This window comes from Solenopsis invicta, chromosome 5 (assembly GCF_016802725.1).
Source record: "Solenopsis invicta isolate M01_SB chromosome 5, UNIL_Sinv_3.0, whole genome shotgun sequence".
Taxonomy (NCBI): domain Eukaryota; kingdom Metazoa; phylum Arthropoda; class Insecta; order Hymenoptera; family Formicidae; genus Solenopsis; species Solenopsis invicta.
Genome location: NC_052668.1, coordinates 1584347 through 1598821, shown reverse-complemented (window position 1 = coordinate 1598821; position 14475 = coordinate 1584347). Strand labels below are relative to the sequence as shown.

The 14475-nt window shown below is 31.4% G+C and overlaps 1 protein-coding gene across 1 annotated transcript; it reads right to left on the bottom strand.

Moving 5' to 3' along the window:
• Positions 1–1186: 1186 nt before the first annotated feature.
• On the bottom strand, positions 1187–6012 carry LOC120357868 (52 kDa repressor of the inhibitor of the protein kinase-like). The gene is made up of 5 exons (XM_039449658.1): positions 5399–6012; positions 5095–5295; positions 4716–4874; positions 4049–4250; positions 1187–1835 (listed from the first exon to the last, which is right to left on the bottom strand). Exons 1-5 carry the CDS (start codon positions 5494–5496, stop codon positions 1830–1832), a joined length of 666 nt encoding a protein of 221 aa, XP_039305592.1. The 5' UTR covers positions 5497–6012; the 3' UTR covers positions 1187–1829.
• Between the last annotated feature and the right edge of the window lie 8463 nt (positions 6013–14475).

The window sequence follows — 14475 nt, the reverse complement described above, 5'->3', positions numbered from 1 at the left end:
AGAAATTGATCAACCATATCAATTAAAAGAGGAAATTTCAAACTTTTTTTTCCATTTTGGTCCAAATCTTCTATCTTATTACGTCTTCACGCATTATTAAATATTAGAAACAAAAAAATTAGAAATACATATTAACGAGAAAAGATTAGGAAAAAGTAGAAAAAAGTTGATTTTTATATTATAAATCTTTTTACGGCATAAAACTTTCAATGAATTATCCATAATTTTTTTTACGTATTTCTTATAATTCGTAGATGTAGAATTATAAGAAATATGTGAGAAAAGTTATGGACAGTTTATTAAAAGTCTTGTGCCGCAAAAAAATTTATGAAAATCAGCTTTTTTCCGCCAATTATAAAACTTTCCTTTCTTAAATGTAAAACGCACAGTAAATATAATATTGTATGCCTTATTTGTATCTATTGTAAGTTTTGTTTAATATTTATTGCTAATTTTTTGTATGTCTAATATTTAATCCATACAATGGGCGGATCCCGATAGCACACCATGACTCACAGCGGCCGATGCCTAGAGTTTTTCCGTTAGTTGGGTTAGATTAGATTGTGTGATTGATAGTGTCCGATTGGGTCTGTGCCACAGTATACAGTAGCGCAACTCTCTGTCGGCACTTTTGATGTTGGTGAAGCCAAAATCACAGCGCGCAGACGCAAGCTCGGTCACTTTATACAGTATCGCCATCTGCACTTCTCTCTCACTTACTCTTTTACTTTGTATTTATGCTCTCTTTCTAATTCATAGCAACGTTAGAGAAATTGGTTTATCAGATTATAAATAAGTATAAAATTATATTATAATATATATTTGATGTATGTAAAGAGCAAATTCTTAAATAAGTGATATAGATTGAGCTTTAGAAAATAAATATGCAGATGAAAGATATTTAATAATTTTAGTTATGACAAATTAAGATAAACTTTAAGAGCAGCAAAATTTTGTATTGAAAATAAAAAGTATACCCTTTTGTAAATAAAAAAATATATTTTTTTTTATAAGTACATAGTTATATTTTATAAAATACATTCATATCTTTAGTATTTTGTATTTAAAGATACATTTGTTGCATATATATATATATCTGTGTGTGTGTGTGTGTGTGTGACTGAATAATTATTATTTAAAATTAATAATTTAAATAATAATTATTATTTTAATAATAATTTTTTATTAATTATTAATTTTTATTTCGTTAACTATGGCAAATATTAAAAAATGGTAAAGGACTTTTGTGCTCATTTTTACTTGATCTATCAATCCACGAAACCACGGGCGATCGTTACCTGACACCCTATGTGTATGACTAAAAGTTTCTTTCATTAGATCGTACTTCAGCTACTCGGTCCACCTCTGTACGATCCAGAAAAAAAGAAAATAAAGTTAAAAAAGTTGTTGAGCACAAAATGTAAAATTATTATATAATAATACATACAAAATCGATAAAATGCAATGAAACATACTTATACATTGGAAATTTACATATCGTTTAAAAAAATACTTGAGTTTTTTAAATGAAATGTGTATTTGAAGATACGCATTTTGTTTCAAAAAATTCTATTATTACAATTATAAGTATAAATTGAACGTATAAAACCCAAATTAATAATATCGACGCATAATATAACTAATTCGCTAATATCTAACTTACAGTCATACTTACTTTCTTCTTACCTTTTCTCTGTCTTTCCAGAGCGTACTTCAGTTATTTACGCTGAGTACAATCCAGAAAGAAAGAAAAGAAGAAAGAAGACAATATAGAACTGGAATACGACCGTTCAGCTTTTTACATTTTATTTGGTTTCCCCATAGTCCCATCAATGCTACGAAAAAAAAATTGTTTAATACATCTTATCAAAATATTCTTATTCTTATCTTACCGTTATATTTTACATTAAGCATTTCTTATTTCTAACTTACCTTTACATGTGATATTAAAAATATTATTATATTTCTTATCTCTACACGTGTACAAATTACAAAATATCTTATAAAAGCAATATGCATGCAAGAAACACAGAAATTAAAGATGTAAGATATTCCACATTTTTCTATTGTTTTGACCAACCCCTTTACATGCTTTATTATGTTGTATTAGTGCGTGATAAATGCGCATGCGAAAAAATAATTTATTGAGAAAGTCTGTGGGAAAGACAGGACATGGTGTTTGAAACGTGATATCTTTTACTAAAGGAAGTAAATAAGAACCAATATTTTTTTTATAACAATTACTTTCGAAATTTTTAACAAATATTTCATCTAATTTATGTATGTATAAACAAAATTCATTACTTGGAATATTCAAAGCTCCAAAAAGTTTTCCATTTTCAGATTCGTAATCGCGAAATGAACAATATAAAGTAGTGTTATCCAAAATATGAGTAGTTTCATTTATATAATCTGTACACGTTTCACACGAATGTATTGCTAAACATCTTTTGATTAAATAGCCGCAAACGTATTTTAATGCATTTTGTTCTGGCAGGTCCATAGAACGATACTCGTGTGTAGGAACATCTAAAATTTTATAGGTAGGTGATGATGTATTAAAGTCGGAATCTGTAGATTGAAAGTTTGATGTTTCCATAAGATTTAATAATTCATCGGAATCTGGAGCACAATTTTTTGTATCACAATGCTGTAATAATTTAATACTATATAATTTTTTAAAAGCGCGTGAAAACTGTATAGGAGTCGGATTAACAGAATTACCGCCTTGTTGTCGAATAGATCCAAAAAAATTTTCGAGGCAATCTTGATTGATTCTACGAGTTTGTAGATGTGGAAAATTAAAAGTCTTTAATTTTTCCCATAATTGGATAATACTATTAATAGTGACCTGCCAGCATTCAAAACATTTAATTTTTACAATTTTGCCCTTATTATTAGTAGCTGTAATATCTTTTAAAAAATTTAACGTTTCTTGCAAAAATTCCAATTGTTTTGTACTTCCGGTAAAAATTTTTCCATATTCTTTTGGACTGTCCATAAAAGATGAATTTAAAATATCAAATAATTTATCGAAACGATCAATAAATTCTACTGTCCCAATTGCTTCAGATGGTAGGTAACCTACAGATATTAACGTGCACATACCTGCAGCTACATGATTACTTAATACTTGTACGGCATATTTAACTTTCATTTTCGAAAAATTATTAGGTTCAATATGAATCGGAGATAATTTAGGAGCTGCTTTAAGCCATTGTTTTGTATCTTTTAAATAAAATTGTACAATATAAGACCATGACGCAAATTTACCGTTACTTGATTTCAAAATATATTTTAACAAATTGTTACGCGTAGCTTTGATTAAATGGGGAGTGTCAAAAATATATAATATATTTTGGTCATCAACAACAAATACTGAATTTTGATTTGATATTTCCAATTGACGAGACAATTGCAAAAAATTGGAACCCATGTCCGTAATTAACGCATGCACAGTAGTACCACATTCTTTTAATTTTCGTATTGCATCAAAAATAATAGTTTTTAATGTATCGCTTGTACAATTAGTCGCTGCAAAACAATAACAAAGTGGAACTTTCCAATTGCCTGCAATACTGCGTGCCATAAGAACAAACGCACTTTTTGCAGCTATTGGTGATTTCTTATCACCAACATCCTGAAATCCTATTACTTCATCTCGTGAAACATTGTAAAACAAATGAGATTTTAAACTCATTTCATCCGCGGTCAAAATGCAATGTCTCTCTATAAGCGGTAATGAATTTAATTTAATTTTTAAAGCTTCAAAGATTTTTATATTAATACCAGGCTCAACATTCCAATTATAAGTGAAAGATTGTAAAGTGCGTACAGAAGGTAATGAAAATGATTTTTTTAATTCTCTATAATTTCGCGGACTTAAAAAGTACATTGATAAAGCAAATTTTTTAAATTCATAATTATATCGGATGCCACGTTTGCCTTTTGTTTGCGCGTCTATTTGTACTGACAATAACATATTAAATTTTTCCGATAATAACTTATTTCCTAATGTTCTTAAAGTTTTAAATTCTTTCCTCTGTACCTCATCTTTTTCGTTTCTTCGTGATCCTTTAGTGATTTTTTGTTTCTTCTCAAGACGTCGCAGTTTTTGTTGGAGAACCTTATTCTTTAATTTTAATTTCTCTATCCTTGTACGTAATTGTTCCTTTGTAGAGCTATTCTTTCTTTTCGATGTCATCGTTGCTTTCGACATCATTATTTTGCAAAATGTATTAGACGTGCTTCTAAATAAATACATCATTCAGCGTATTAAAAAATAAGAAGAGAAAAAATTACAATAAAAAACAAAAGTATTTATTTCAGTCATAAAGTCACGAATAATAGGTATATGAAAGCATAATAAATAATAATAATAAAAAAGAAATTAAGAAATAATCATATAAGAAAATAAACAGTATATATAAGTTTTTTGGTGGCCTACCATACTGGTACATCTGTATACATATACTGTATATACTATATTACTCTTTTAACAACAAACATATGTTATATTATATTACAATACAAAAGTAATTCTAAGTAATATGCACTTGTTATCTATTTTTCTGTTAACAATTTCATAATAATTTCATGATAATTTGACATTTACTATACTAATTGTACAATCTGATTTTTATTATTCCTTTCATATTTACGTACAATATTTATAAACAGAAAAAATATATATAGTAATAGGTATACAAACTTACGGTTTCACAATTTCAAAGTCCATTTCCTTTTCTATATTGTTGTCAGTTTTATTTCCTTCTTCTTCTTCTTCTGTTGTAAAGCTTGTTTGCTCTTGTATGCTTTCTCCTTCATTCATGCATACTGCGTCCTTTTCTGCTTCTGCATCTGTTTCTACATCACTGCAAGAAGATTTCAAATTGCGTGATTTAGTATATTAGTACAACAATACATCGTATTAAAAAAATATTTTTAAATAACATTTTTAAAGATGCCTTACATTCTGATTTCGGACATATATGCTAACTGAGTATGTACATGTTTGCATAATATATTATAACATTAAAGCAATGAAAAGCTGTATTAGTAATTGAGTAATCTAAAGTATAATTATATAATTACATTATTTTAGTTGATGACTCCTGCAAATCTTTTCCAAATCTTGTGGGTATGGCATCTGGCTGAAGAAGAATTCTCTTTTTATTAACTTTAAAACATTTCTTCTCAAAATGTAGACGACATAGTCGACAATTTCTAAAAGAATATTCTGGACCTTTTTCTTCTAAATCCAGTCTTCCACTTAAATGCACCCATTGCAACCATCTGTTACAACATGCAATTTATTAAATATAACAATTTATGTAAAAAATATAACGTAATTAGAAAATATTTCTATAAAATAATAAAATAATAAAATTATGAAAACCTGTCATATTCTTTTGGAAATTTAAATACATGTCTTCCTTTCTTCAGATTTCCAGGACAACCTCTTATAGAACACTTTTTTACACTTTTTTCACTCATTTTCTCTCTAATTTCTGTGTTTTCTTCTTGTATCTGAAACAGAGCTAAGATCAAAGTGCAAGAGTTTTCTGAAAGAGAATTGAAAATCTGTACAATATTATATGTTGTACAGATTCACAATTCTCTTTAAGGTTAAATGTTATTTCCTTTCTTCCTTTTATTTCACTGCACTTTATTTTACTTCACTTCACTTTACTTCACTTTACTTCACTTTTGCTTATTCTATTTCTCTTTAAATATCTAAAATATTATTTCGCAAAACATCAACGATAGGCAAGCAGCTAATACCCGCCAATTTCTAAACGAGAAAGACGGAAAACAGAAGAGTAAGTGAGAGAGAAGTTCAGATGGCGATACCGTGTAAAGTGACCGAGCTTGCGTCTGCGCACTGTGATTTTGGCTTCACATATCAAAGAGAGTTGCGCTACTGTATACTGTGTCTGTGCCATGGTGGAAGGATAACATGGTGTGTGCAGTTCGCGCGTGTCTCTCTCTAAAAATTTGCCCTCTTCGTCTATCGGTGGGTTATAGTTAATAAGACAGCCAACTGTGAAAAGCAAAATTATTTAGCGTCAGCCTGTTGGTATGCTGAGTCATCTATCCTTGTTTCATGCACTTATTCAAGTATCTGCTTCTCTTTCTATCGGGAACAGTTATGCACGTGAAGTGTTACACTAATTTTTGACCGAAGATTCGGTTCATTCGGTTAGTTTCCTCCATTTCCTTTTTATCGTAAGAACACGTGTGAAAGAAATAGGAAACAGCGTAAGAGTGTGCAAGAAATTGACAAGCCTTTAATATGTTGTAATACAGATAAAAATGTGGGACACGTATTTTTATATGTATAACAATGGGCCCATATGATTGTCAAGAGGATAAAACACACTCTTGAAATAAATTGATTTTTTAATTTTTGAAGTAATACCGTCGAAATGGTAAAAAATATAAAAAAAAGTTTTAAATAAAAGTTTTATATATTTCTATGTATTTTATAACACTTTGTTTAGATTTTTTTTAATGTTATTTTTCTCGAAATTCTCCTTCTCTTCTAAATTTCTGAAAAATTTAAAATTTACTTTATATCAAAACTTATTGCATATTTAACAACAAATTCAAACATGTATGGTGAAGTTATAGTTCGAAGACACATTTTTCAGAAATAAACTAAAAATATCTATATTGCTATACACGCGCCCCATCCATATCTGCTTTATGGCGTCTATTGTTAATATATATATATATTTTTTTAATAACTACAAGACTTTTCGTATTATTATATTTTTATATGTTTTTTAGGTTTAATTTTATTGTTTTTTATTTTTTATTTATTTATTTATTTACTTATTTAATTTTTACCTATTTACTTTTTATTGCTAAAAATCTATACAATAATGAGGACGCTCAGAATTTAACTGAACAAAAATAACTGTATTTGCTTGTCTTATTATTAAGTTTTTCCAATTTAATATTTAATTTTGATATAACAACAAACTTTAATTGTAAAATATTAAAAAATATCACTTACATGCAAATCACACCTTCCTTCTGACGTATGTAAATCGAGACATGGAAATATACATACAAGGATAGAAAGAGAAACTAACATGTGTGAAACAAAGAAGGTAGATCCAGCATACCAACAGGCTGACACTAAATAATTTTACTTTTCACAGTTGGCTGTCTTATCAACTGTAACCCTTGCAGAGCAAAAGTGGGCGTGGTTTAGCCGAACTGCACACACCATGCTATCCCTTCCACCATGGTCTGTGCGCAACTGGGACCTTCCCGAATATTCGACTGTGTTTGATCAATTCTTATACCTTATGATACCGACTAAAGGGCCTCGCACATGAAATACATAACATAAGCACAACATAAGACTGATGGACCAATGAGCATCCAGCGTAAAATTGCCATATTGATTTACATAAGATTTATATTGGTCCAGAGGCCTTATGTTATACTTATGCTCTGTTATGCATTTCATGTGCGAGGCCTTTTAATAGCTTATTGTAAGGGTGCCGTCACATGGGGCGTAACTTGCGTCAGCGTAACTTGCCTCGACCAATGATATCGTTTTACAGGAACATCAGCTTTCGCTTAGTTACTTTACGCTTTTTACGTTATTATTGTTACGTCGAATCCAATTTCCTGCGTAAGAAACGCTGTGTATACATGTATTGGTAACACATGTATTACTTAAATAAGCTGAACAAAATTGAAAGATAGATAATGATATCAGGGTAAATTAAGAAACAGTTTTATGTCAAATTTATTATTTATAATAGCTATTTTGTAATAACATTCTGTCATATCCAATCTTCTTGCGATATGTTGATACAAAATTTTAAGGTTATAGTTGTACATTAATAGATATATTCGTGTTGCTTGAATTTCTTGCATGTAAAATGCTTTCTTTTTCTTAAATGCCTAACATATATTTATTTTGTTTTAAATATATAAATTTTTGAAAATTACAAGGAACAGGAATATATGCCCGCACAGGTTAGATTTGCACATAGATGATTCACACATACTAGTGTGCAGAGTATCAGTTCCACATGAGACGTATTTTCCGAGACGCGTAAATTACAAAAACCAATTGTAAATTTGTTTAGCATTTCTGTTAGAGAATACAAAAGAAACCCTAATCAGCAATTGGTTGCATTAGATACGCATTTCTTGAAAATCCGCGAAATACGCTTCATGTGAAAAAAGGCTTTTAAATGGCGTAACATATTTTAGTAAGTTACTAGAATACGCAAATTATCCGTTTGTTTTCTGTTCCTGAACTCTCTAAATAAGTGTACACTTAAAATGAAATAGATAGATGTTTCAAAGTTAGCGAAAGCAAGAAGGAACGTTCCAGTGCAGTCTAGTGCAGGAATAGAAAACATACGCGCAATCCGCGATACGCCTGATACGCTCCATGGGACTGCACCCTCAAAGTCCTTGGGGTCAATCAAGGTCCGTGGATTGGCGTTGGAGGGGAAGGAAGGTCGTTGCATAGCCACCATTTTCGAGACAGCGAGTCAGTGTTAGTGTACATAGGTACTACAGCTATTAGTTGTATGAGTGAGCAAGTGTGCAGTAAAAGTATGGCCACCGCCATTTTCGTTCCACATCGTTGAAGTGGATGCAACGACCTTCCTTCCCCTCCAACGCCAATCCATGGACCTTGGGGTCAATCATGAAACTTTTTCCCTAGGGCTGAAACGTGAAAAGTGAACATTTTTACCATTGAAGTTAATGAAGAAATTTTTCACTTTTCACGTTTCCGCCTTAGGGAAAAAGTTTCATGATCGACCCCCTTGGGTGTACAAGGACTTTGATTCTGTCCATGGGGAAATTTTCCAAACTGAGAAGTCACCACTTTCTACATACTTGCAGTTCATGATTAATAAAATGATTAGAGCTTATTGGTCGTTACGTTAATCAAGAACTGTAAGTATGTAGAAAGATAGCGACTTTTCAGTTTGAAAAATTTCCCCATGGATAGAATCAAAGTCCTTGGGTGTACATATAGTCATGAGTAGAGACCCTATATCAGAGTCTGGACAAAACGCGATTTGGGCAAAATCGCACGAGAGAGAAAGAGATACACCTCTCTCTCAAACTTATTCTGGACGTGTCTAACCTCAACTTAAACGCGAAATTACGTGACACGTAAAACTATTGTTGTGTGTTCTTTGTGCAAGTTTATTTTAAAACCTATTAAAAATGGGTGGCTGTGCAGCCCCATTTTGTAATAATTCTAGAGCTAAAGGATACAATCTATTACAAAACAATGCAGACTGTGTAATAAATGTTTAAAATCAGTTGGCTCAAAAACTTCAATATTATATTCATTTACCAAATTCGTACAATTAAAATGTTACACAAATAATTGTTTATTTTTTGTTAATGTTGAAACCCTTTTAATCTTTTTTAGGTTTGAACAAATGTTTCGACATTATTCTAAATATTTTAATAACATTACAAATATAAGTTTAAAAAATTTTTTAATTAAAGAATGTAGTAAAGTTACAGCTAACCATATTTTACCATGTCACAACTTATATATAAATATAATTAAGAGGTTTGTAATTTTTAGATTAAAGATTTTTAATAAAAAAAATGCAATAAAATGTAAAAAATATGACAGTAAGTCAATAGCAATGCATACTATATTCAAATAAAATATATTGTATTACATTATAAAAAAATTTTTATTTATTTATTTCCTATACTCGATTTTTCTATAACATCTAAACATAATACGAATATTGGAATTCAAATACAGGCGGGAGTTGACCAAAACTGAAGAACCAATCAAAAGTGATTGTCGCCTGTTCAGACTCTGATATAGGGTCTCTAGTCATGAGTTAAAAGGTTGCAAAACATTTTTTTCGATGGTTTTTGGAATGTAGAATTCCTCATTGATTAGCGAACGTAATTGGTTGGTTCCACAGGTAAAAACCAATTACGTTCGCCGATCAATGAGCAAGTCTACATTCCAAAAACCATCGAAGAAAATGTATTGCAACCTTTTAGCTTACGACTGTAGAAAGCATATTGGGGTAGGATTTTCGAACGCGCGCAATCATGGATGTATTCCAAAAGTTCTATCGAAAATATCTCTTTTAATAATAAAGTTTTTAACACTGTAACTAACTACGCTGTTTTCCGTAATAAAAGTTGAGTTTGTAATTTTGTTAGCAGAGACTATTGGAGAAGTTATTAGGTGTTGGAATTAATTCGTAGCGTTTTATGAGAGATGGCGGGGATACTACAGTTTTCTGTTTTTACCGTCAGAAGCAAATTTATCTTAAATCAGTTGTTAGGTTAGGTGTTATTTTTACATCTTACTTTCACTTGTTAATAACATCAAGTTATAATTATTTAAATATGTCTAAATTTATACCAAATAAAGTGTTTTTGCGGGGAGTTTTATTACATTACTTTCATATGAATAAAACTGCTGCGGAAAGCCATAGGATTTTAGAAGAAGTTTACGGTGAGAAAGCTTTAACTGAACAACGTGTCGGAAATGGTTTGCGCGATTCAAGAGCGGTGATTTCGACTTAGAAGACAAGGAACGACCTGGACAGCCAAAAAAGTTTGAAGACAAAGAATTGGAGACATTACTTGAGGAGAACTCAACTCAAACGCTCGAAGAGTTGTCCACATCGTTGACTTTTCAACAGTGGGAAAACGACTTAAAGCGTTAAGGATGATCCAAAAGGAAGGACATTGGATCCCATACGAATTAAAGCCGAGGGACGTTGAAAGGCGTTTTTTGACTTGCGAGTTACTGCTTCAACGGTACAAAAGAAAAAGTTTTTTACATCGGATTGTTACGGGTGATGAAAAGTGGATATATTACGATAACCCCAAGCGCAAAAAATCATTGGTTAAGCATGGACTACCATCATCATCAGTACCAAAATGTAATATTCATGGATCTAAGCTTCTTCTTTGCATTTGGTGGGATCAACGGGGTGTGGTTTACTACGAACTGCTGAATCCGAATGAAACCATCACTGGGGATCGTTACCGACTGCAATTGATGCGCTTGAGTCGGGCATTGAAGGAGAAACGGCCGGAATGGAGCGAAAGGCACGACAAAATTATTTTGCTGCACGACAATGCTAGACCGCATGTCGCAAAGCCAGTGCAAACGTACCTGCAAACACTGAAATGGGAAGTCCTAACCCACCCTCCGTATTCTCCAGATATTGCTCCTTCGGATTATCACTTGTTCCGGTCGATGGCTCATGGTTTGTCCGCGGAGAAATTTACTTCTTATGAAGAATGCAAAACTTGGATTGATTCATGGATCGCCTCTAAGGACGAAGCGTTTTTTCGACGGGGTATCCGTCTCTTACCCGAAAGATGGGAAAAAGTTGTGGCAAGCGATGGAAAATATTTTTAGTAATGTATTTTTATATTTAAACTTAGAATAAATCGTTGTTTCTCTCTAAAAAAACGCTACGAATTAATTCCAACACCTAATAGTTTAATTTCTTGTAATTTAATTATTTATAAAATAATTTTAATGACGTATTATTTATTAAAATAATTCTAATCATGTATTATTAAAATAATATTTACTAACAATAATTTTTATTTTAAAATAAGAATTAAGCAAAAGATGGATTTCCAAAAAATCCGTGATGCTAAAAATTGTAAGTTCTGATTAATTTTAAATTATTAATTGTAAGTAAATTAGATTATATCTGTTTGTGTGCACTAATAATGCATGATAAAATTTATTTCGTTTAAGTAGTTGGAGAGGCTACAGTAGCTTAGCTGGCATGCTTATAAATGTTACACTTTTATTAGATATTATTATAATATAATTTTATACTTATTTCTTACAAAATTAAATAAGACTTTTAAAAAATAATATCAATATTGGCAATATCAAAAAATTTATCTTACAAACAAACTTTGCAGTTAATTGGAAGTTCTTGTGCTCTTTAATTCCTATTTTAAAATTAAAATTATTGTTACTAAATAATATTTTAATCAATAATACATGATAACAATTATTTTATAAATGATTAAAATACAAGAAATTAAATTAACGTCTCTGCTAATCTTTGCAAGCCAACGATAATCACAAATTCAACCACAGTATAAGAAAGAACAGTAGGTCGACTCCGTCATAAAGCATGGGGAAAGTTGTCTTTTGCGCATGACCGAATCGCACAACCAGCAACATGGCGATTAAGTTCTGATTGGACGATTCCAGCATATGGCGTCATTAACCCAATTCAGGTTAATTTAAACCACTGCGTTCGCAAACGTTATTGGATCCACGCACAACCAGAAACATGGCGATTTTGTAGTTATCATAGGTTTGTTTTCTATTCTTACACTAGACTGCACTGGAACGTTCCTTCTTGCTTCCACTAACTTTCAAATATATATCTATTTTATTTTAAGTGCACACTAATTCTGGGAGTTCAGGAACAGGGCACGTATTACGCATTTGTTCGGAATTGATTCCGATCGGAATTATTCCGTTTCTCACTAAATTTCTATTGTGTTTTCTAGGGAAAACGGAATAATTCCGATCGGAATTGATTCCGAACAAATGCATAATACGTGCCTGGGGGTCAATCATGTAATTTCACGTGGAACTTTTCACGTTTCACTTTTCACGTTTCACTTTTCACTTTTCATTTTTCACTCATAGAGAGTTCACGTGAATCTTTTCACGCACAACGATTATGTATGAATAATGCGCGGAAGTTTAGTTTGCGTTCCGAAATTCACCATTAGAGGCTCTGTCATTGCAACTATCAAGCGATCGTGAAAAAGGTTTCTACCTGCTTGTACAGTATAACTTTTACTGTAAAAATTTTATTATATAAAAAAAATTGTAAAAAAATTCATAAATAAATAGCAATATTTCTTAGTTATATTGCATAAACTTAATTTACCACTATAATATATATTACATTTATTTTTAATGATCCATATATTGTAACAACTATTTTATTATGTAGTAATCTAATACTCAAAATTACATTGTAATTTAATTCAAACATTGTTTTTTAAAATTAATTTTAATTCGTTTTTTATGTGTGCAAATTTTAAAGTAAATTAATTTTATTAGTCATTAAATTTAACTTTGTTTAATTAAAAAATATTGAATAATTTAGAATACGGACCTTGATCAAAACTGAATTCTCCGCTCACACATGTATTTTCCAAATTTATAAGTTATAAACACTTACAAGATTGATTAATATTCTATTTCACAAGACGCACCTTTCTTATATCATTGTGTATCAAAACGCGTTTAAAGTATATTTTTATCTAAATTTGCATTTGATGAAACCTCATTCTATATAATTATCAAAACATCAATTTGTCAAATATAAATATCAAACCTAATTACATCACAAAAGCATTATTTTTATTTATGTATGTATTACTTTATCCTGTCAACGCAATGCAATACCAAAAAGGTTAACCTCTTCAATAATACCTCTTCAAACTGTTACCACACTGTTACCACACTTTCATTCTTATTTCAAAATACATACAATTTATTAATTCCCTAAATTTTCACCTTTTCGCCATCACGGCTGATGGCGAAAAAGTTCGCGTGAAAAAGTTCATATTTCCGCTCATGAGTGAGTTACATGATTCCGTAGAATCGTACATGATCGTGCAGTTCACGTGAAACTTTTCACTTTTCACGTTTCCGCCCTAGGGGAAATGTTACATGATAGACCCCCTGAAAACAAACGGCATATCAAAGGTGCCAACACCGAGTCGACCGGGAAGGTTCCGATAGCGCACAGTACTATTGCACACAAGCTACTCACAACCACTCATAATGCTTGTACAGAAGAATATCACTAGGCACCATCCGCTGTGATTGGCTGTGTGCAATAGTACTGTGCGCTATCGGAACCTTTCCGAGACGACCTACTGTTCTTTCTTACCGTCTGTTTTCTGTTCCTGAACTCCCTGAATTATTGTACACCCAAGGACTTTGATTCTGTCCATGGGGAAATTTTCCAAACTGAGAAGTCACCACTTTCTACATACTCGCAGTTCATGATTAATGAAACGACTAGAGCTTATTGGTCGTTACGTTAATCATGAACTGTAAGTATGTAGAAAGATAACGACTTCTCAGTAGAGTTCTATATAAAGAGAGAAGCGACATTGATGTCCGAAGCTCTGATTGGTAATTTAATTGATACTTGATTGGCTAAGCGAGCAGCCATATTGTGACCACAGCTGTTTGCAGAATGATACGAATGGTGTTTGATGACGTTAAAGCGGTCCCAAAATGGTGGTGGAGGACTCAATTGGATACTGAAGGTTGTGGTGGAGGTTTGATGTCGCTTCTCTCTTTATATAGGACTGTACTTCTCAATATGAAAAATTTCCCCATGGACAGAATCAAAGTCCTTGGATGTACATATAAGGCTGCGTTCAGATTCCCCACCCGAGTGCACCCAGGCACCTAAA

Excerpts from the sequence above, each read along its gene's own strand:
- LOC120357868 (XM_039449658.1), bottom strand. The coding sequence starts at position 5,496 with ATGAGTGAAAAAAGTGTAAAAAAGTGTTCTATAAGAGGTTGTCCTGGA. Across the intron at positions 5,296-5,398 it reads TTTCCAAAAGAATATGACAG|ATGGTTGCAATGGGTGCATT; the intron begins GTTTTCATAATT and ends ATGTTGTAACAG. Across the intron at positions 4,251-4,715 it reads GACTTTGAAATTGTGAAACC|AAGCACGTCTAATACATTTT; the intron begins GTAAGTTTGTAT and ends GTATTTATTTAG.